Source organism: Lathamus discolor, chromosome 3 (assembly GCF_037157495.1).
Source record: "Lathamus discolor isolate bLatDis1 chromosome 3, bLatDis1.hap1, whole genome shotgun sequence".
Taxonomy (NCBI): Eukaryota; Metazoa; Chordata; class Aves; order Psittaciformes; family Psittacidae; genus Lathamus; species Lathamus discolor.
This window is the reverse complement of record NC_088886.1, coordinates 12,494,116-12,516,654: the sequence shown is the minus strand read 5'-3', so window position 1 is coordinate 12,516,654 and position 22,539 is coordinate 12,494,116. Positions and strand designations below refer to the sequence as shown.

General features: G+C 57.3%; 1 protein-coding gene across 2 annotated transcripts in view; it reads left to right on the top strand.

Moving 5' to 3' along the window:
• The first annotated feature begins 40 nt into the window (after nt 1-40).
• Nucleotides 41-22,539, top strand: part of IPO13 (importin 13) — a 31,921-nt gene continuing 9,422 nt past the window's right edge. The window contains exons 1-14 of one of the 2 annotated variants that reach the window (XM_065673546.1): nt 41-313; nt 9,490-10,226; nt 15,482-15,622; nt 15,789-15,930; nt 16,950-17,116; nt 17,476-17,596; nt 17,759-17,906; nt 18,066-18,247; nt 19,007-19,033; nt 19,758-19,892; nt 20,109-20,252; nt 20,649-20,729; nt 21,319-21,456; nt 21,553-21,649. In XM_065673546.1, the coding sequence (XP_065529618.1) occupies nt 248-313; nt 9,490-10,226; nt 15,482-15,622; nt 15,789-15,930; nt 16,950-17,116; nt 17,476-17,596; nt 17,759-17,906; nt 18,066-18,247; nt 19,007-19,033; nt 19,758-19,892; nt 20,109-20,252; nt 20,649-20,729; nt 21,319-21,456; nt 21,553-21,649 (2,326 nt within the window). In that variant the 5' untranslated portion in view covers nt 41-247. The remainder of the gene's footprint in view (nt 314-9,489; nt 10,227-15,481; nt 15,623-15,788; nt 15,931-16,949; nt 17,117-17,475; nt 17,597-17,758; nt 17,907-18,065; nt 18,248-19,006; nt 19,034-19,757; nt 19,893-20,108; nt 20,253-20,648; nt 20,730-21,318; nt 21,457-21,552; nt 21,650-22,539) is intronic. The other variant, XM_065673547.1, reaches the window with a different exon arrangement.

The following is a 22,539-nucleotide window of genomic DNA, read 5'->3' as shown; positions in this document are numbered from 1 at the left end:
GCCTGCGGGGCAGCGGGGCGAGGCGGTGCCGGAGCGGAGCCGGGTGGCGGTGGTGCCGCTCGGGGCGTCCCTCGGGCGCTTCCGGCCCGACCGCCGCTGCTCGCCGAGCCGAGCCGCGCCGCGCCGGTGCCGAGCTGCGCCGGTGCCGCCGCCCTCGTCGGGGCGGGGAGGCGGGTCCCGCCGCGATGCGGCTGCCCGTGCGCTGTCGCCCGCCCGCCGCCGCTGCCTCCTGAGCGCCGCCGCAGCCATGGAGCGGAGGGCGGAGGCGCCGCCGCCGCAGGGCCTCGACTTCACCGTGGAGAACGTGGAGAAGGTGAGCGCCCCGCACCCAGCACCCCCGCGGCGGGAGCGGGAGCTGCGTGCCGGGAGGGACCGGGGGGGGGGTCACCTGCTCGGAGGTGCCGGTCTCGGCAGGGCGGCCGGCGGCATCCCCGGTGCCCCGCCGGCCCTGCCCGGGGGTGCGCGGCGCGGGAGGTGGAGCCGCCGGGGCAGCCGGTGGAGGGCAAATGATGTGGCAGAAATGGGAGCAGAAGGGAGGAGTTGTGTCCCCGACGGGCGTCCTCTGGGTCGCCGTGGTACAGCGCCGGCCCGGGGAGCCTGCGGGTCTGGTCCTAGCTGCTGCACCAGCAGCGCCTGTGTGAAGCCCGGCGTTACCAGTGTCCCCATCAGGCAGGAAAGGGCTCTCTCCAGGTGCTGAGAGATGCTGGGAAAAGCCTTCAGAGATTGGATGGCCCGGTGATGCCTTTCTAAACCTGGAATCCAGCCCCGCAGCTCCTGCTATTGCTCGGGGTTAAGCAGATGCAAGGCCAGAGGAGCAAGGGTGTCATTGCTGAAAGATGGGATCTAGGGAACAGCCATGGCAAACTGAGGCCTGCCAGCATCACACTACAGCTGGGAAGAGCCCCAAGCAGCCTGTGTGTGACCAGAGGTTCATCATGGAGATCAAGCAGGGCACCCCAGCAAGAGATGGGGGAGGCAGCGGAGCAGCAACCTTCCCTTGGGTTGTATTGGAGGTGATGGGGGCCGGGCAGCAGAGGATGCATCAGTGAAGGGCAAACGGCAAAAGTGTGTTTCTCCCTTCCACTCACCCTGTAGCCAGACATCCGTGCGAAGACCGACAGCCTGTCGATCCATAGCTCGATCCCCAGACAGCTAGTGGGAATCCCAGTGTCCTCGTTTTTCCTTGATAAGAATAGACCGAGTTCCCTGCCAAAGCGATGCCCACGGGTGTGCTGGTGGGCGCACAGCTTGTGTTTCACTTGCCCAGCCTCACAGGCGTGTCGGGTCAGGGGTGTCAGGTTTGTCACTGGGCACCCATTGCCTTTGTGGCTGCAGGTGAGACACAACCCACCTCATCCAGGGAGACACAGAGCGCGGCCGGGGGGATTAACTGATGTCTGGGAAATGCTACATCGATGCAACCTTCTGCAGCTTAATCTGCATATACCCAGTGCTGCGGGATGGTTTTGCCTCCGACTTCCTTTCTCTTCGGCAGACACAAGCCGCTCCTTTGTTTGCACCGACAATGCAGCACACACTTGCCCGCGAAGGGTGGGCAGTGCCAGGGCGGGGGGTGTCCGGCGCCGGCCAGAGGCTGCTCACCCTCGCCGTGCTGCTCCGGGTTTAATCTGCTGCCGCCTGGGAGGAGGCAAAGATGCCCTCTAGGATGCTCTGGCTCCCCTCCCCCAGCCTGCCTGGCTTCTCCCGGTCTCCGCAGGCTTTGCCATCACGGTGGTGTCCTCTGAAGATGCAGCTCTGGACCGCGGTGGGGCTCTGAGCTGGTGGCTGGGGGCAGCAGCGCGGTGCCTGCCCAGAGGAAGGAGTGTGAGGTGGGCTCAATAAAACACAGCTTCAGCAGCTCAGAGCCCTCCTGTGTGTGTCTCTTCAAGGGGGGGCTGTGGTACAAACGGGCCGGAAGGTGGGCTTTGCTGGGGGCTGTGCTGGTGGGAGGCAGGTGGGTAGGGCTGCTTTGTCAGAGGTGACGGTGGCAGATAAATGATGCTTCTGCCGGCCTGGGCTCTTCCGCTGCCAGGTTTTATGCATGGCTCTATTAATAACGTGGAATGCTGATTAAAGTCAGGGTTTGACTCTACTCTGACTCAGTGATAAGTGTTAGGAACAGCGTGAAGAGCTGGTTATCCCTTAAGTCAGAGGCTTGAAGTGTCTCCATGTTGCCCACAGTGAAAGTCATCACTTGTGGGACTTGTAGCCAGGGAAGTCTCTGGTGAGACTGTGCCTGTCATGCTCTTCTGATGGGTTTTGTGGAGAGGATTCACATCCCTGGAAGACCCTCCTGTACCCCATGTTCTTTATTAGGTGGTGGGCTGGGCAAATGCCCACAGTTTTTCAGGGCTCTGGGTACCCACATGGTTAAGGAGGATCATTGCTGTGTGTATCCATCACGACCTGTGCCAGAGAGAGCTGGTTCAGTCCCTCCATCTGTGACCAGTAGTTGCAGGGAGGTGGGAGGGTGTTGAGTGCTGTAGGCTGGACCCGTGCTATCCTTTGCCAGCCAGCAGGTCTGAAAGCCTATGGGCAGCAGGCAGACAGCTGACCCTTTTCCTGAGGAGGTGTCAGGTTCGGGTGTTGCACTTCAGGAGCCATCTGAAAGTTGTTCCCTATAGGTTTTTTTCTCCATTTTTTCCATAGGCAGCTCTCCCATGACACAGGGAAAGATCAGGGCTGTGCTGGGCTGAGCTGTTGTGGTACAGTTACTGTGTCAGCATCCCCCAGTGCCAGCTGAGGGCTGCTCAGCTGCTTTGTGTTGTCTTCTGAGCCTGACCTAGATGCTGCTCTGGCTTGGGCACAGCTAGAAGCTGGCTGGCGTGTCCGTGCTGTGTGAACCTGCTGGGCAGCCGGTAGCTCAGGGCTGGCTCTGCTTCCGCTGTGCCTGCTGCTATATTGGAGGAGTCGGAGGGAAGGGAAGGCTGGGCAAGCAGAAGGCTTCAGGATGTAAGGATGCTTGGCCTCCCCTTACCTACTTCAGTGTGCTTTCTTATGCCCAGGGGCTGTGCGTGGCATGACTGACAGGCTGGTGATAGGGTGATGCTGCCCTGGGGAGGGGGCACTCCTGCTGCAGTATCTGATAAAGATGGGTTGCAGACGGTCGGTCCCTGCTGGCTGTGCCGGCCTTGGAGGAGCAGTGCACAAGCAGGATTTGTGCCTTGTATTTTTGGTCTCCCATAGGTCACAGTTAGCAGCATCTAGCACTGCAGTACTGGACAGGAGAAGAGGAATGCAAGACCCTCTGTACCTGTTTCAGTGCAATTGAATCTGCCCCAGCAGCATTCCCCCTCTCGAAATAAGGAAGAAGGCAGTGCCATTCCTCTGTGAATTTCCCAAGTGCCTGCTCTCGCCCTCCATTTTTTTTGTCTGACTCCTTCCAGGTCTTTCCTCCCTTGACCTGCCTGTCATCCTCTGGGGTGTTCGTAATATTCCCTGACATCTCTTCCCTAGCACATTAGCAGTCTGGCATCTCTGGGCCTTCCAGATTGCCATGTGCCTCTCTGGAGATGCCTGATGAATGCACAGTCTCTCCGGTAGGATGGGTAGGCGGGGTGTCATGGAGCTGACATCCGGAGCCTTCCGTGATGGGAGAGGGGTGGCTTTGATCACCGCTCCTCAGAGATGCTGAGCCTCGGGGATGTGGCAGCTGCCGGGGCTGCCTTCCATGCAGGAGGATGGGGAGGAGAAACCCAGGTACATCTGCTTTCTTCAGCAGAAGGTTATTGCCTGTCTGCAGAAACCTGATCAGGAGATTTATGGGGATGTCAGGGTGGGGGAATGGCACCCCCTGTTCAATACACTGCTGACAGCAGCTTGGCCACTTCTTCCTTAGAGGCAGCCCATATGTGTGAGATGTGGCAGACGTGGCAGGAATGGTGAGTTAGGGGCCTCAGGAGGTGACATTCTTGCAAAATAGAGGGAAGCGAGGACACTTGCGTAGTGTTTAAGCAGATCTTCACCGCAGAAGCAGGTTCCACCCAGAGCCAGCCTTGGCTGAGCACTTTGCTCCTTCCTGTGGTGTGGTGGTGATGGAATGACAGGGGAGCACCTCGTGTTTGCCTTGCCTCAGCTCTGCTCTACAAGGACCATCACTGGAACCTCATCTGAGCTCTGATGCCTTACAAAAGCAGGAATGGGTGGATTGGTGCCTGGGCACCAGTGGGGATTCCTCTCTCAAGTCAACTTGTCCACCAAAGGGATGGATAGAAACATGAGAGGTGGGCAGGGGTGTTCGGCTCACCCTTCCAACTCATCCTGGGCTCTGCACTCCCAGAGTTCCCCCCTGGTCCTCCTGGTCCTCAGCCTTTGCTTTTGCAGGTACCTGGCCACCACCACTGGGAGCACACCCATCCCCAGCAGCCCCCATCCCTGCTGGGGACCGTGCTGTTATCTGCAAAGGGCTGCTGGCAGTGAAGCAGCAGGAGGGATGCTGAGGCTGCTGAGCTGCATCTGGGCTCAGCCCCTTCCTGTCAGCAGAAGGCTTGGTGTGGGCAACCTGGGCTCAAAGAGGGGCTGTGAAGTGGCAGCACCTCTTATTAGGAGAGTGGGAAAGAAACCCATTCTTTGGCACTACGAAGTGTGTGTGCCATGAGCAGGAGCAGCATGCCTGGTGGCACACACACAGCTTTATTTCGCGTCCATTTGCTATCCTTGGTGCTTCAGCAGGCTGCTGCTTTCCCGGGGCTCTGGCTGCTCAGCCTGCCCTGCCATGGCAGGGGGAGGACGGCTGCTGCGGGGCAGGGGATGCAGGGATGACGTTCCCTTCGCTGTGGGGCAGGGGATGCAGGGATGACGTTCCCTTCGCTGTGGGGCAGGGGATGCAGGGATGACGTTCCCTTCGCTCGGCAGAGCCACAGTAATGGCTGTGCTCTTCAAGCCTGGAGCGCTGTCGGTGTGAGTGCATTCAGCTAGAAAGGACAGCGAGAGACTGCAGCGGGAGAGATCCCCAGGTCTTGCTGGAAGAGGGAGAGGGGCTGCCAAGGGGCCATAGCCACTGCTGTGGGCATAGGGCAAGGAGCAGAACAGGAGCATGTCTTACAGCTTGCCATTTCCCCTGCAGGGATGCAGACCTCAGGGCTGTACCTGCCCTCACCTCCGTTTGCCCTGTCTCCCCATGGAGCCACCAGGAATGGCAGGCAGCATGCTCCAGCTTTGTGGGGCTGGAACTGTGCATCCAGGGCTCCTCTCGTCGCCTACAAATGGCACCCCACGGACACACCACCTCTCTGCTGGGGATCTTCTCTTAATGCGTTTACATGGTGCAGTCAGGGAGACAGCCTGCTGGCTCTGGGATCCCTGCGGTTCCAGGGGATGAGGCCTCGGAGATTCTGGGCTCATAAAAGCTCCTTTTCCACCGTCATAGCAGAGTGCAACCTAAGATCAGGTGCGATTGCTTGGCAGTAACTCTCCTTGGACTCCTCCGCCTCCCAAAGTGACCAGCTTGGGACCTCTGACCCGTGCCTTTTGGGCAAGCCACCCTGCCCCAAGGCAGCTTACTTCTGGCTCTGTTGAGGAGCTGGTGCTGCTCCCGTGACTGGAGCCTAACTGAGGCTTTGGCCACAGCTTTTTTAGAGCAGGGAAGAGCCATCATTGCAAGCTTGAATTATGTTCAACCAAGCAGAGCTGATGTTGGAGAAAGCTCCTTCCTTGGCCAAAGGGCGTAGCTGACAGCAGGGCTGTTTACCAGCTCTCACGTTACAGGTCTAATTGCGGAGGAGGCGGGTCTGGTGTCAGCCACCCGTTCAAATCAGAATGCACAAAGCCTCCCTCTTAGATGTCACTGCCCAATTTCATGCCTGCTGCTTCTCCCTCCTGGCGCTAATGAATTCCCCTTGTCATCTCCAGCTCTTCCTGATGGGCCTGAGAGTCTGGCTGACATGGTGATACCGAATGCAACAGCAGCCGGTGCCTGCCTCTGGGATGAGGATGGTTGAGGAGGAGCGTGCCGGGTGTTTACCCCTCTGCAGGGCACGGTGCCTTGCAGCCTCCTGTCCCACGCTCTCAGCGGTGGATGGTACTCGGTGGTGGTAGGCTAGGGAGAGCCTGGTCTTCTCCCAGGGGTTTCATCTGCTGCTTTGAGCTGGGCTAGGATGGTCCCATTATTGATGCCCATCCTTAGAAATCCTCTGGAAATCTCTCCTGGGTCATGTAGAGCACCACATGGGGCATGCTGTCAGCAGCATCAGGACGTGTTGCCTTGCCTCTGTATCTGGCATCCTGTGCACAGGCAGGAACAGCCAGTAACCACCATGGCCAGACCCATCCTGGGCAGGGTGCTCCAGGAAGCTAAGAAAGCCAGTACCTGTGTTCTTCCAGAATATTCTCCTGACTGCCAACAGCTTGCAGCAGGACTCTTCAGCATCAGCTCTGTTTCCATCCTCTGAATAACTCACTGTAGCTGGTAGACTTTGCCATCCCACCACTCACCCTCTCCCAGAGGTGCTGATCAGTGGAGGCTCCAGCACACATCCCTGGGGGCCTCTGCTGGCAACCTCCCCAGAGGAACCCTGCAGGAGGAGCAGGGCTCTGAGGTGGTGTTGCTGGGCGATGGGCACCTCTCCCTTTGGAGAGCTCACTGGTGACAGCAGGCACTGAGGGCAGGGGCGCCGGCCAGCAGCTGGGATGGTGTTGGTGGGAAAGCTGACCCTGCCTGGAAAGGGGTCTTGTGACCTGATTGCTCACAGTTCCTCTAATGCCGTGGTAGTGACATCTTCCCAGCATGAGAGTCAAGGGGAGCATCTTTGCTGTTATGATGTACCAACTGGTTTTATGGCATAGACACTACCAAAGTCTCTGCTGCCGGGGCTGCTTGCAGGATGCTTGTGTGCTGGAGCTGTATGCAGAATGCTCATGCTTCAGCCTCGTGCTCTCCTCTGCCTGGTTGCGCACTCTCCCTTCAGTCAGGTGATCCCATGAAAGCACCAGGGTCTGCTTGCTTGGAGGCATTGGTAGGATCAGGCCTTATCCAGCAGCAGCAGCCCCAGGCAGATGGAGGATGAGTATGCAGCTACTTCCCAGCAGGCAGGCTGTGTGTGTGTGCCAGCCTCTGCTCTGCTGCCCTGCCATGTTTCCTGTTGCCTGGGGTGCTGTGTAGGGCTTGCCCTGCATTCACATCGCTCTGGGGCTCAATTCAGTGTGCCCAAAGTGTGCACAGTGCCCCGCTCTGCCTGCGCATCTCCCCACTGTGAGACCATGAAGCAGCAGCCCTGAAGCCTGGAGGTTTGCTGCTGGGGAGCTTGTGGTCCATCCTTCACACACAATGAGGTCCATGCTTTGCAAACCTCATACCGGGTTAGAGGTTAGGGCTCCTGGGGCATGTGTACGAGTTGTGCGTCAGAATATGTGATGCACAGGGATCTTTTTTACCCTGTGTTAGCAGGAAGACTGTTCAAAATAGAAAAAGTCAATTAATTAAGGACTGCATGTGGCTCTAAACACAGAGGTGGGAGCAGGTAGGGAGGGGGTCCCGGGCTGGGGAGCAAGCAGAGGGCACCAATGCCAGCTTCTGTGCCTTGTGACAGTGCCCAGCAAACAGGGAAGGGAAGGAGTGATCTGTCACTGACTGGGAACCTCAAGTGAGATTTCTTTTGGAAAGAAAATAAGCAGCGGGCTCTGATGGGAACAAGGGAGTGAGCAGGTAATGGAGGAGATGGTTGGGAGCTCCAGCTCAAGCCCTGCTGCAGGATGACTCAGTCCTTAGCAGAAGAGCAGGGGTAGGAGCCAGCTTCCTACCCCCAGGAGTGGTTGAGCATTTAACACATCTGCAGCTACTGTTCGGTAATGAAGTGAATTGTTGCTCTGATGATGACAGCGCGTACCTCTGCCCCAGCAGCTGAGAGATGCTTTGGGTTAAAGTCTGAGATAGCTGGGAACAGCGAGCTGCTGGTAACATGGCCATCTTGGCCATCTTGGCCACTCTGTCAGGATTGCTTTCTTTCTCCCTGGGCCTGCTTATCAAAGGGTTAACCTTTTCTGTGTCAGGATACATCATTTAGTGGGACAGACGTCTGTCCCTCTGCAACCCGTGTTGGCTGGCTCCTTCTGCGATGTACTTCATAACCTCTTTCTTTCTTACAAAGAGGTTATCCTCATTTTCCCCTGCCACAAAGTCTTGAACAGAGGTGTTTCAAATGATGGCCCAGCCAACGCTGTCTCTGTGAGGTTCCTGCCATTTTGTCCTGCTTTTTCGTCTTGTGCTGGGAGGCAGCTGGAGGCACAAGAGCTTGCTTGGGAAGCTCGTTCCTGTGCTCCAGGCTGCCAGCTCTGCATGCTTAAAAATAGGGTTCAAATCCTCTCCTGGGTACAAGAACCATGCAAGAATTTCATAGAGCTTTTTAGGGGGGCGAGGATGAGGATATTTGAGACCTGGAGCAAGGATGGGGACTCAAAAAGTCCTCTGCACCTGCTGGAATAGTCCTCCAGTTTGCTGCTGGGGTGCGACGGGTGCTTGATAGCCTGAGAAATGCCATTGCTCTTACTTGATCCTGGCTTGTGCAGTCAGTGATTTGAAATGAAATGCGCTGTGCCAGGCAGCAAACATCCCTGCTGGAAGGTGGAGCCCAGGCAAGGGGTAGTTTATCTCCCCCTTCATGTGCAAGGGCATCCCTGGTTACCAGTTGCACCCACTCAGGATAAGTAACTAATGTTGCTCTTAAGATCTATATGATATTCCTCTGCAAATAAAGCCCTGCAGCCTGCATGAGGCTGTTCACATGGATCTGAGTGCTGCAAAGCAGTAACTAGATCTCCCAAAGCTGTCGGAGCAGGTACTTAATGTTCCCCTTCTCTCTATGGAGAAATGGAGTGAGCAGCCTGGACTGTTGCAGGAGGTGGCAGAAGGCAGGCTTAGATGCCAGCTCTCCTGACTCAGCTGTAACTTGGCAGGTTTGGGAATACTTCAAAGGGACTCCATGAAGGGATTAATCCCTGAGTTTAATGACTGTGGATTTCCAGGGCTCTGTATAATCTGACAGATGAAGATACCTGCAGTGGCTCTGGAGCTCCTGGAGCTCCCAAGCACAAGCTTTGGGCCATGCTGCTGTATCCACAGCACCTTTCTAAGAGCGAGTCCAAGTGGAGGGCAGGAGTGCTGGTGTGCCGTGTCTCTTGGAGCGCTCCTGTGGCAGAGGGGTCCTGCACCCACCCCAGTGATGGCACCTCAGCAGGGAAGCAGGCAGGGTCAGCATGAGTGAAGATGGAAGGTGACTAAGGAGAAGAAATTTCTAGAGTGCAGCATGAGAGGAAGAGGTGAAGAACAAACACTTTGCAGGTCCTCACCCACAGCCAGATCGCTCTCAGTTCGCTGAGAGCACAAGGAGGGAGGTCCCTTAACACAGGCTGATGCGAGGAGAGGGGCTGGCTGTGCAGGGCAGTGGCTGGTGGGCAGCCCAGGCGCTGGGCTGTGTCCCAGTGAGCCTTCCCCAGGTGGGACCGCCCGTGGTGGTGCTCCTCGGCTGCTGTAAGACCCTTCCCTCTCTCTTCCAGGCTCTCCATCAGCTGTATTACGACCCAAACATCGAGAACAAGAACTTGGCTCAGAAATGGCTGATGCAGGCGCAGGTGTCCCCGCAGGCATGGCACTTCAGCTGGTTGCTTCTCAACATGGACAAGGTGCCCGAGATCCAGTACTTTGGTGCCAGCGCTCTCCACATTAAAATCTCCCGTTACTGGAACGACATCCCAGCCGACCAGTATGAGACCCTCAAATCACAGCTTTTCACCCACATCACCCGCTTCGCCAGCGGCTCCAAGATCGTGCTGACCCGACTCTGCGTGGCGCTGGCCTCCCTGGCGCTCAGCATGATGCCAGAGGCTTGGCCCTGCGCTGTGGCAGACATGGTGCGCATGTTCCAGGCGGAGGACTCCAATGTGGATGGGCGAGCGCGGTGCCTGGCGTTGCTGGAGCTGCTGACCGTGCTGCCCGAGGAGTTTCAGACCAGCCGCCTGCCGCAGTACCGCAAGGGCCAGGTACGCAGCGTCCTGGCACAGGAGTGCGGCTCTGTCTTCCCTTTGCTGGAGCAGCTGCTGCAGCAGCAGGACTCCCCTGGTTTTATCAAGCAGAAGGTGTTGAAGTGCTTCTCCAGCTGGGTGCAGCTGGAGATCCCATTGATGGACTGCGAGAACCTGATCCAGGCAGCTTTCACCTCCCTGCAGGACCCGGAGCTCTTCGACACAGCAGTGGAGGCTGTTGTCAATGCCATTTCCCAACCTGATGCCCAGAGGTAAGGGCAGCCTCTCCCACATGCTGTGGGCTGTTGGTCTACAAGGGAATGGGGTGGGAAGGAAAAAACTCAGGATTTTTTTTAGCTACTGTTCGCCCTGGAGCTGATGATGGCAGCGTTTGGGAGATGTTAAATGCAGCCAGCAGCTCCTGGTTTCACAGGGTTGGTCCTGGAAGGCTTTGCACCATGGTTGATTTGTGGGGAGTACGTAGTCTTGGGTCCCCACAGCCCATCCCCACCCTCCTCTTCTCAAGCAGATGAGGATATTCCCTTTTGGCTCCTTGTGTCAGATCTGCAGCACCCGACCAGGGAGCAGCTGCCTGGCTCCTGCGAGCGGGAGTTCAGAGACCCTCCTCTGCCTCATGCTGCTGGTCCAGCCAAGGAGCTGATTCGATGCAGAGATAATAAAATCAGACCTGACGGTCTTCTCCCTCCTCCTCCTGACTCCAGCAGCTCATGCCAGCCAAGGACTCATCCTTTGTTTATGGCTGTGGCTGCCTCTGGAGCAGCTAAGCTGGAGCAGGTCCTGCTGGGGCCACGCTGTGGGGCTCTGAGTTCCTCTGCTTGGCTGCGTTGTCCAAGCTGCTGTCAGCTCTTGGGACCAATGCCCGCAGAAGGGAAAGTACATCTCCTCCAGTTCCCGTGGCCACATCCCCTCCTGGCTGCTTAGCAACCCTCCAAGAGGAGGGTTTTCTTGAAGGCTGAGCTGCTGCCGCTGTGCATCACTGCGCATCGTGCAGGCTCCGACCCTCTGCAGCGGTGCGGATGCTGCTGCGGTTGTGCGCCCTGGTCCTGGCCTTGGCTTCAGAGCAGGGACAGCTGACACAGTCCATGGCTTGAGGGCAGTCTGGGGTCATCCTTTTCCATGACAAAGGGGTTGCATCTGCAAGTCCTGAAGCACAATGAGACCCATCAGGGTTTTGACTTGTTGGGTGTGGGAGGGGTTGCCTCATTTGCATCTTCATTCAGAAGATGACCGCAAGCACCTTTCCTTGTACCTGGCAAAGGCTGTGGGCTAGCCCAAACCCTTGTAGCAGGATTGGTGCAGAAAATGAGAAGGTGAAAATGACTTGCAGTTCTGAAATGCTGGATTCTGTTTTCCTCCTTTCCATTTCCCTTGAGTCTCAGAAGTCTGTTGGCTGTGATTCCACACCTGTGTGCAAGAGCCTTGCCCTGCAGCGTTGTTCTTCAGTTGCATTAAAAGCCTGAGCTTTCTGTGAGCTTTCAAAGTGAGTTTTGTTGGGAAGTGTGGCTGAGAACGGGTTGCTTCTCTCTGCTCTTGTGCTGACCCTGCCACACAGTTTCTGGCCTTGTCCAGTCCTGCCACTCTGGCTGCTACTTTACAGCATTACCAGCACTTGCTCTCCACCCTGCTCCCTGGAGGCATCATTGGCCGTGACAGAGAACCCTCCTGTCCGAAGGCATGCAGGCAATGGCCAGGACAGGGCAGAAAAGCAGCCCAGTGTGTGAGCCTGGCACAGCCCCCACTCCAGAGTGCGGGGACAGCGGTGGCATTGTCACAGGGATGCCCTGCCAGGCAGTGTGTGGTGTCAGCTGCTCCAGGAAGGAGCAGGACAGTGCGGTGCTGGGATCTGGGATGGCTTCAGGAGCGGGGTAGCTCACAGAGCCACCACTTCCCAGCCCAGTGGGCTCTGTTCCCCTTTGTTCCTTGTGTCCTCCATCCTGCATCCCTCCTTCCACTTCCTCTGGTGCCAGCTGTCCCGCCCCTCTGGCTTTGTTGCTTAGCCATGGAGGATCCAGCTCTTCCTGGAGCCCCCAGGGAATCTCCTGACCTTTCTGTCTCTTATCTTAATAGTGTGGGAGGTCCCTGCTGCTTTTCAGCTGCTTTCTTCCTCCTCGGTCTCTCACCTTTGTTTCCGCAGTGGCTTGGCTCCCTGCTGCCCTTAGCTGCAGGCTCAGAGCATCCTCGACACTGAGCTGATGACATCATCCTCTCCAGAGCTTTGTAGGGCATCGCGCATGTGACGGTTGGGTCTTGGGGCTCCCCGCTTTCCCATGGCTAGGTAACCTGTGGGTCATCTTCCAAGGGTAGCACCACTTTGCATGGCATCCCTCATGCTGCAGCTCCTTACTGGCTGCCACCCATGGCTAGATGGAGAAGGGCAGGTGGGACCTCGTGGGCTAGGATCACCTAGCCATGGCACTGCCTCATGCTTGGGTAAGTCACTTGTGCCAACATCTTCCATTTCCTTTCCTGCGAGGAACAGTGGGTGGCTTTCCTGCCTCTGAGGTGTTACTAGAGATGATGCAGCAGAGATTCATAGGTGCAAAGCGTTTGATCTCCTTACCTTCTAGGGGGTGGGAGCCCATAGCACCCAGAGGAGGGGATGCCCCAGGCATTGCTGGATTCTGGATGACATTCCTCTATTAGGATATGGCATTCCTGGGAAAAAACCTCAGAGGCTTGGCCAGGAGCTGGCAGCTGGAGCCCCGCTGAGCACACCTCCACTGTCATAAAGCTGCTGAGGCACACGACAGCAGGAATGGAGATATTGCTGCATCTTCTTTGCAGAGGAGGCTTGGGCTGGATTTTCAGTCTCGCTTGAGGATTATCCCCCCAGCTAAGCGGGTCAGAGAGCTCGGTGGCACGTGCTGCAGCAGGAGAGCTGGCACGTGGCGCTTGGCCATGCTCTGCAGCCCAACGGGTAGTGTTGGAGCAGGGACAGGGACCTCCATGTGATGTGTGCCTGCGGTGGGAGCTACGGAGCACAGGCATCAGGCAGTGAGCTGCCCCTCTGAAAGCAGTAGCGAGTGTTGCTGCAGTGATGCGGCTGGCAGGATCACTGACGTCCAGGTGGGATTGCTTGGTGCTCAGCCCATCCCTTCCTGGTGCTGGTGCTCAGTCCCTGAAGAAGAATTTCACTGGAAAAGTTTTCTGAGAGCTTCATTAGAAACAGTGTTTTAATAACAACAGGGTTTTCTCATCAGGACATGGCTCAGATTTTGGATCAAGAAGGATGAGATTGTCCCATATAAGCTGTACGTATCTCCCCTCTGCAGGTTGTCCCCCACACTGTGATGTGGTCTGGGGAGGGTTGTGGGGAGAGCAGAAGGAGATGCTGGTCTCACCAGGGGAGCTGCAGCGGCTTTCAGAAAGGACTGGACCAACTCCTGGAAGCAAAATTTGCTCAGGTGCTAAATACCAGGATATTGCTCAGAATCTTGCTCAGGAAGGCTAAGACAGATCACTGGAGGGAAATACATGGGGAAACATCACCTTATGGCTGCCACGTTCATACACTCACAGGCATTCCCAGGTTTTGGCTGCTGGAGGCAGGCTGCTCAGCTGGGCATTCAGGGATGGTCTTGTCCTCTCCTGCCCAATGCTGGGGTACTTGAGGGGGGAAGCAGGGGCAAGCTCATCACTTGGAGCTGGGAAGCAGCACTGGAGTGGCCTGGGGCTCCGTGCTCCCGGATGTGGAGGAGAGCAGCTCAGCTCTAGCTGGTCATGGCTCTTGGGATGCTGGTTAAAACAACTTACCTAGAGCCAGGACTGCCTTCCCCACTGGGGCCCTTTCATCCAAGTTGCCCTTACATCTGCACAGGCAGTGAGCAGAGCAAAGTGGTGCTCGGGAGGCAGGGTTCACACAGGCTTTTCTACAAGTCTGCGTTAACATGGGATGAGTTGCAGCAAGGCAGCAAATCCAGCTCGTTCTGCTGTTGGCTGTGCAGGGTGTCCAGAGGACCAGCTAAGGTCCAGGCATCTGCACTGTGGGTATGTCAAGGTGACAGCAGAAGCGGGATCCTTGTAATAACCTCCTAAGTGTGAGAGCATCTCTGGGGTACTGTGAGCCCAGTGCTGTGGAGGAAGGGTGGCTTTTCTCTGCACCAGAGCAGTGGAGGGTCCCCTGTACCTTTTTGTTTGGGCACTGCCCTGGCTCCCTTGTGCCAGCCCTGACTGCAGCAACAGTTCCCAGGGAGAGAAGCTGATGAATTTCCCAATTCTTCATCATCACATTGCTCCCACGGTGCCACATGCTTCACTCAGGGGGCGTCAGAGGCTCGAAAATGGCTTACACAAAAATACCTGTCCCCATGACCAGTGATTTCATCTGGGGAAGAGGGGCGAGGGGGTGACCCCTGCCAGCACACAGAGGGGCAGCCACCAAGACACCTTGTTCCCTCTGTCTTCTGTTGGCCCAGACCTAAAAGCTGCCACAACCAGCACAACTCTCTCTCTGCACCAATGGCTTTGTTCTGTCCTAAAGTAGCCATAGCAAGAGGATGGGGCAGCCCTGCCACTCCAGGATGGATGTGTGGCTGTCCTGGTGTCAGCAGTCACATCCCTTCCCCATGGTGGAAGCACAGGGGAGCTGGCATCACATGTTCCTCCCACTCCAAGCATCCTCAGCCCTGCACCTGCATGTGGTGGGTCAGGCGGGGAGCGCACAGAATAGCTGCAGCTCCGGATAACACGCCTCGGCGGGCAGGGAAATGGCAGGCTGCGCATCAGCCTCCAGCACGGCCTCTCTCCGGGGGCCCTGGGCTGCATTTCACCTTGGCTGCCTCCTTCTCGTTGCCTTGGTTACCATCACTTACAGGCAGCAGCGCGGAGGGGAGGCTGATGTGCGTGATGTGATGTGGGAGAGCTGTGCTGCGCTGAGCTGTGGCAGCCCAGGAGGGTGGGGAGACAGGGGGATGTGTCAGGGACCAGCATCTTCCTGGGCTAGGAGTCCCCAAGGGTGGCTGCCCCCTTCTTCCCAGAGAGCACAACCTAGATGTGTCCATGCTGGACAGTTGTGCCATATCCCACCGGCAGCTCTGGCTGCCTTCATGCAGAGGTGAGAAGAGCGGTGAAAAGAGCCCACAGGTCTGCCCTCACCACCCTTCTGTTCCCTACCGCTTTGATGCTGCCATGTGCGGGCACAGCTCGCTTGGAGCTGGTTATGGCAGTGACCCGTTAGTACGGGCTGGATGCTGGTGCAAATGCCCCACTGCACCACAGTGCCTCTGCCCTCCCAAACCTACTGAGCTCATAGCCACTGGCTCAGCCCTTCTCTTGCAGAGGCTCTGCTGCAGGGGTGCCTGGGGCTTCAAATTTTGTCCTGATGCCACAGGCTGGAAGTAGAGTCCCTGTAAACAGTAAAGGCTCCTGGATGCATCCCATTGCATAAAGCAGCCTTCCAGTAGGGAAAGCTGGGCAGGATCCCTGAGAGAGCATTAGGAGGCATGGATGCCCTGTCAGCCAGTGCTGGTGAGGCGATGCCCAGCACTGATTCAGGCTGTGCTTGCAGGTATGTGAATACCCTTCTCAAGCTCATCCCGCCTGTGCTGGGGCTCCAAGAGCAGCTGCGCCAGGCGGTCCAGAGTGGGGATATGGAGACGTCACATGGGATCTGCCGCATCGCTGTGGCTCTGGGGGAGAACCACTCCCGGTGAGTGCTGGGGATGGTCCCCAGGAGAGGGGAATGAGCTTGGAGCAGCACCGCTGTCCTGCACTTGCTGCTTGTGCAGGGCCTGTCCTGCGCCAGTGATGTGTCAGGGCAGGGGAGCTGTGCTCACAGCAGTGGTGCCACCCTGACTGTGCTCTCTGCTCCTCAGGGCACTCCTGGACCAGGTGGAGCACTGGCAGAGCTTCCTGGCCCTGGTCAACATGATCATGTTCTGCACTGGCATCCCTGGGCACTACCCTGTCAATGAAACCACCAGCTCGTTGACGCTCACCTTCTGGTACACGCTGCAGGTCAGTGGCCATCATGGGTCGGTCCTACTCTCCAGGCAGGACTCAAGGCACCCATGCACAGGATTGGGGTCTGGCCTGGTTGCGTTTGATTCCCAGGGATTTCTGATGCCGCTGCTCCTCACCCTGCACTCACAGTCACCGCAGGGTACTTACCTCAGAAATGCTGGTCCTGTGGCTTGCGTTTTTCCACCCCCGGTCTTCCTTGGAAGTGTGAGCCAGGCTTTAAGGGCCTCATTAACATAACTAATTAAAACTTCATGCTGATTTCTTTTCCAGCAGCAGGGCTGGTTGTTTAGCTCCTTGCTGTGTGCCCGCAAGGTAGAAGAGCATGTGCTGGCTCACTGCAGGCTAGACCTTGCTGCCAGGCTGGTGGTGTGGTCTGTTGGAGGAGGAAAGAGGGCTGGGGGCTGCTAGAGGCTGCCCAGCATGGGTCCCTCTCCCAGGGCCAGTGTTCCCTGTGCCAGCAAAGCAGCCTTGCCACGTCGTGCTCTATTTTTAGGCCCTGTTCATCCCCCCAGCTATATTCCTCTGCAATGTGATGCAGAGTGGCTGAGCATGGGCAGGGAGGGGGGTGATGTTGGAGCTGCATGTGGCCAAGGCTCCCACCTCTTTTTGCTGCTTCTCTGGATGGGCTGAGGATATGGGTGCAGGCAGGAGAGCGCAGCGCTCAGGCACCCGTCCCAGCCTGCCTTGCAGGGGGATCCAAGGCATGTGTGCTCCTGATGCAGGCTTGCTCCTGCAGCTAGGACATGGCAGGGCAGTGTCACCCTGCTGTAACCCTGCTCTCCTCAAACACTCGAGGGTCCCCCTGGTTGCTGGGGCTTCTTGAATCCAGATGGTGCTGGTGCTGCAGAAGGAGTCGGCATCAGGTGGATCTTGGGGAGCTGAAGATGCAACCTCCAAGGCATGATTGGTCCCACCAGCCCTGAGAGGTGTTCCCAAGTCCCCTTTGCAGCAGACATGCCAGCTCGTTTCTCTTTGCCCTGCACCACCTGATGTATTCATCCTCCTGCTACCAGGATGACATCCTCTCCTTCGAGCCGGACAAGCAGGCGGTGTACCAGCAGGTCTACAGGCCTGTCTACTTCCAGCTGGTGGACGTGCTGCTGCACAAAGCCCAGTTCCCCTCCGATGAGGAGTATGGCTTCTGGTCTTCAGATGAGAAGGAGCAGTTTCGGATATACAGGTACAGTTGGGAGGCTTGGGTTTGCTTGTCAGGCAGGCAGGGAAGCAGGCAGCGTCCTGCCACCCTGGAGACTGCTGTGTGGAGACCCAAGGAGGGACAAAGAGGAGAATCCCTCCACCAAGAGCTGTTTTGGCTGTGGTGGTGATAAGGAAACGAGCTGGCATTTTGGCATGGCACCAGTTGCCCTGCTGAGGATGCCCTAGGAGCACTCTGTGTTGGGCTGGGGCAGTGTGCTTGTGCAGGCAGTGCCTGTGCTCTGCCTGGCAGTGGGAGGGGAAGTCATGTGTTCATGCATGGAGCACTCTGCAGGGGATGGGGACAGCATTTGGAGACCCACCCCCCCCCCATGTTCTCTGCAGGGTGGACATCTCTGACACACTGATGTATGTGTATGAGATGCTGGGTGCTGAGCTCCTGAGCAGCCTCTATGACAAACTGGGACGTCTCCTGACCAACACGGAGCAGCCGTCCACGTGGCAGGTGAGCAAGGGGTCCCAGGCACCAGGCTGATGGCTGCCAGCCCCTTGGGGACCTATGCTTGCCATGGGACATTGAGAGCAAAGGGACATGATAGAGGCAAGGAGCATGACCCCCTTGCCAGCACACATGCAGGCTCTGATGGTGCCTCTCCCACCCTGGCAGCACACAGAGGCTTTGCTCTACGGCTTCCAGTCCATCGCTGAGACCATCGATGTGAACTACTCCGATGTGGTGCCAGGGCTGATTGGCCTCATTCCCCGCATCAGCATCAGCAACGTGCAGCTTGCTGACACCGTCATGTTCACTATCGGTAAGGCCCTTGTTCACACACAGGGTGGGGAGGGGGAGCCCCTCTGAGGCCATTTCTTCTCAGCAATAACAGCAGTGAAAAGCAAAGCTGAGCATCCCAGGGTGCAGGAGCAGGAGCCCGCAACGCAGTCCTGTGGGCTGATCCCATCTGTGTGTGCAGGGGCTCTGTCAGAGTGGCTGGCTGATCACCCCGTCATGATTAACAACGTGCTGCCACTGGTGCTCCAAGCCTTGGGCAACCCTGAGCTCTCCATCTCCAGCGTGTCCACGCTGAAGAAGATCTGTCGGGAATGCAAGTACGACCTGCCACCCTATGCTGCCAACATAGTCGCCGTGTCACAGGTAGGAGCTCGGTGCAGATGGATGTGTGGTGGTGACCTGGGATGTGCACGGTGTATACCCTTTCCTCTGCAAGGATCAGGGCAGGGGGATGCCAAGCAGCAGCTCTGGGCATCTTGCTTGGTGTAAGGGACTTGTCTGTCCTGTTCCTAGGCCAACAGACCCAGGTGGCAGCCCCCGTGTCCTGCTGTGAATGCAGACATGGTGGGCAGTGGCAGACACAACTGCCAGGGGGTCTACTGAGGTTGCACTTGGGCATCTGTCCTTTGTTCGTCTTGTTGGGAACAGACTGGGCTGGTCCCTGCAGTGCTGGGTCAGCTTGTCCCAGGGTGTTCCTTGGCTCTCAAGATCTGGGGCAGATGGGTCTCAGAGTCATGAGGCGCTAGGAGGAGGGCTGGACTTGGGTGAGCTGCCAGGGTGTGTGTGAGAGCAGAGAGGGGCTGGTGGAGGGCATGAGTCTGCTTTTGGAGCTTGGGGGATGCTGTCAGCAGACTAATGAAGCCCTGGCTCCTTGAGCTGTCCTGCAGCAGCGCCTGGCCAAGCCAGGGGCTCCCTTTGCTGGGTGGGCTGGCTGGGGAAGAGCTTACCAGGGGACAAGGATTTTGCTCTCTGCCTGTGGCACGTTGTGAGCAGTTCATGTTTCTTGTCTGCCCACAATGGTGTTGGTTATGTTGACCTCCTGCATCAGTCCTGCCTCCTGGCAGAGAAGGGGCTGTCTGTGGCACTCACCCTGTTCTTTCTCTCTCCCCTTCCTTTTGGCAGGAGGTGTTGATGAAGCAGATTCACAAGGTAAGAGGGGCTGGCTTACACCTCTGGCTGGTTCTGCTTGCCCCTGCTTTGTACCCCATAGTCACACCTAGCTGAAGACATGAGGGGTGCCATCACACGTTGGGCTGGCCCCAGAGAAGAGCTGAGCACTGAAGCCACTGTGTGTGGAGCCAGGAGTAGCTGCTGGGCTCCCATTGCACGTGGGCTGGGGTCATGCTGGAGGGTATATCCCCATAGAGAGGGAAGGCCCTGGGGGGAGGCTTAACTCTAGCAGTTCCCAGCCCCTGAAAGCCCAGTGATGCTGAGACAGCAGGCATGTCTTCAAGAGGAAAAAGAAGGGAGATAAGTGTGGTGACAGAGCCTATGCAGGCTATGCCTGTGACCAGACTGGCGTGGGATGCTTGACCTCAGAGGGGCTGAGACAGGCTGTGCAAAGGATGGTATGCCAAAGAAGGGTGAGTGGTGCCAGCATGGAGATCCCTGGGCACCAGCTCTTCTTCCAGTTTTTGGGAAGAGGCCAAGTGTGCTGGTGGCAGAGTGCCTGATCCCTGGGTTTGCCATGCTGGCAGGGAGCTGCTCCCCTCTCCTGCAGTGAGATGCAACAAGGGTGACCCAGATAGAGCAGCTCAGGAGCTGCAGCACACCGGGGTCCTGGCCACTGCCTTAGCTAGTGTGCATGTTAGGTTGTACCTGAGGCTGCAGGCTGGGCGGTGACCTGGCACATTGTGTCTCCTCTCTGTCCCAGACGAGTCAGTGCATGTGGCTGATGCAGGCTCTTGGTTTCCTGCTCTCTGCTCTGCAAGTGGAAGAGATCCTGAAGAACCTGCACTCACTGATCACCCCCTACATCCAGCAGCTGGAAAAGCTGGCTGATGAAACAGTAAGTGTGTGTGTGCTACCTCCGTGCAGAATTGGCTTCTCCCGCTGACTCTGGGGCTGTTGTGTTGAAGCAACACTCTTGAACATGGGCTCAAGAGAGAGGGCAGTGCAGGGAACTCCTCTCTGGCACTTTGCCTCTGCAGTCATGGTTCCCCAGGATCCTAGATGCATGACTATGATTAAGCAGCATGGTTTTTGGCTTTATTTTCCCTGGCAGCCCAATCCCTCCAACAAGCTGGCCATCATCCACATCCTCGGTCTGCTGTCCAACCTCTTCACCACCCTAGACATCAGCCACCACGACGATGACCACGAAAGCACTGAAGTCAAGAAACTTCCAGTGCAGCAAGGACCCAATCCAGTGAGTAGAGCTTGATGCTTTTTGCCACAGCCTGGCTGAAGCCTTGCTATTCACTGCTGGTGCCAGGAGAAGGGGTTAATGGGGAATGCAGTGTGTACCATGAAGAGGGTAGTGCCAGTGCATTCAGCTAGAACAGCTCCTTTAGCTCATCCCACCACTCCTGACATGGGCAGAGGTGACCTACAGGGTCCCTCTTGGCTGGGTGCTGCACTGGAGGACAGCCTGGCACTGTGAGCTGTGCCAGGCTGCTTCAGCAGGGAAGAAAGCTGTCCATCTTTGGAGAGGAGAGGGGGCAGTGGTACCTGAAGGTTTGTGTCCAAGCCATGCTTAGTTTCGAATCTCCCCTTCCTGGCACCGTGGAGGCCAGTTCTCTTCAGTGCCTCTTGTTCCTTGCAGGTGGTGGTGGTTCTTCAGCAAGTCTTCCAGCTCATACAGAAGGTTCTCAGCAAGTGGATGAATGATGCCCAGGTGGTGGAGGTAACCAGGCTCCTCCTGCATACTGCCTGCAGCTCTGCCACTCCTTGCTACCCTGTACTGGGGACAGCAAAAGACAGACTCTGAGTGATGCCCTGTAACAGGGATGTCTTGCTTGGTTGTCCGGACCAGTGCTGTCATCAGCAGTGTGCAGCCATTCTAGTCTGTCTTGTGCTCATATCAGCCCCACTCCTCTCCAGTTACAGGGGCCCTACCATGAGCAGGGAGATGGGGGTCTACCAAACCTGTGTTCCCTAAGAGGAGAGCTCTGCTCTGACCCGGACCTGTGTCATCTGGTGTTTCTCCAGTCCTCTCAGTCTAGTAATGCGCATGTGCAGCATCGCACCATCCACATTCCCCTGGCCCTCAGGGAGACTTCCCGTTGCAGTAGGAAGCGTGTTTCCTGATCTCTGGGAGCATCCTGTGCTGCAAGGCTGGGCAGCAGTACCAGAGCAGGTCTGAGCCCTCTGTCTGGGTGATCCCCATCCCCACTGCCAGCTCTTCCCTCCCCTGGGACACATCCATCAAGCCCTGTCCCCCAGAAGAGGTCGCTCGATGCCCATTGCTCAGAGCAGCCCCCCTTCTCCCGCAGTCCGTCTGTGCCATCTTTGAGAAGTCCGTCAAGACCCTCCTGGATGATTTTGCCCCCATGGTGCCTCAGCTGTGTGAGATGCTGGGGCAGATGTACAGCACCATTCCCCAGGCCTCTGCCATCGACCTCACCCGGCAGGTACGGAGCCGAGCTCAGGGCTGGGGCTGCTGCTCCCCAGGGGGTTGGAGATGTACAAGGCTAACAGCAGCTTGAGTTCTTCTCTCTGTCTTGCAGCTGGTTCACATCTTTGCCCATGAGCCTGCCCACTTCCCTCCCATCAAGGCCCTCTTCTTGCTCGTTACCTCAGTCACGCTGACCCTCTTCCAGCAAGGTACGTAGGATTAACCCTTCTTCACGCTGGGGCTGTTGTCAGGCTGTTGCATGCATGGAGTCTGGAGGCGTCTTACCAGGAATGGCTGTTTTCACTCCTAGCTAAGCTAATGGGGCCATCTCTGTTTCTTGGATTCATCCCAACCCCTGGAAGGTGGGTACCTTCCCTGCAGGGCAGCAGAAGCAGGAAACCCCTGGGTGAGATGCTGTACTGCCGTAACAGCCCTGCTTCTGCAGCAGGGCTGGGTGTCCCGTGCTGCAGGGTTCAAGCTGGAGTTCCAGTCCCACTTGGCAGGGAGGCTGCGCTTCCCAGGAGATCCAGGGGCTCCTCTGGGAGCCAGTGCTGTTTGTAGTGGCCAGGAATCAAGCCCTTGCATGAGCAGGAGGATGTGTGTGTGAACATCTGGGAAGCAACCTCTTCAGAGTCACTGCTGTGATGCTGAGGATGCTGGTGTCCTCCCCCAGGTCAGGGTCTCTCTTCAGCTCACTGCACACCCTACAGAAAGCAAACGGGGGTTAGGACAGGCCCCTCTGCACCATGGCTCCCCTCAGCCTCTTGGTGACTTGCCCTGTGACAGGGACAAATGTATGTTGGAGCTGCTGTCTCTGGTCCTTCAGCATCTCCGTATGCAGTCCCCAAGGGGCCTTGTCCTTTACTGACAGCTGGATGCTGGGTGGGGTGATGCTATCCCCCTGTACAAGGCTCAGAGCTCTGTAGGTAGGTGTGTGTACCCCTGCTTCATCATCACACCACGGTCCGAGCAAACCCCACTGCACTGAGGTGTCACTGGGGTCAGTGGCAGGCAAGCTCGGCTTACCTGGAGATCAGGTGCCTGCTTGTGCCAGCGGCGTGTGGATGTGTCTGCACTGAAACCCTTTGGCTCGGTGTCT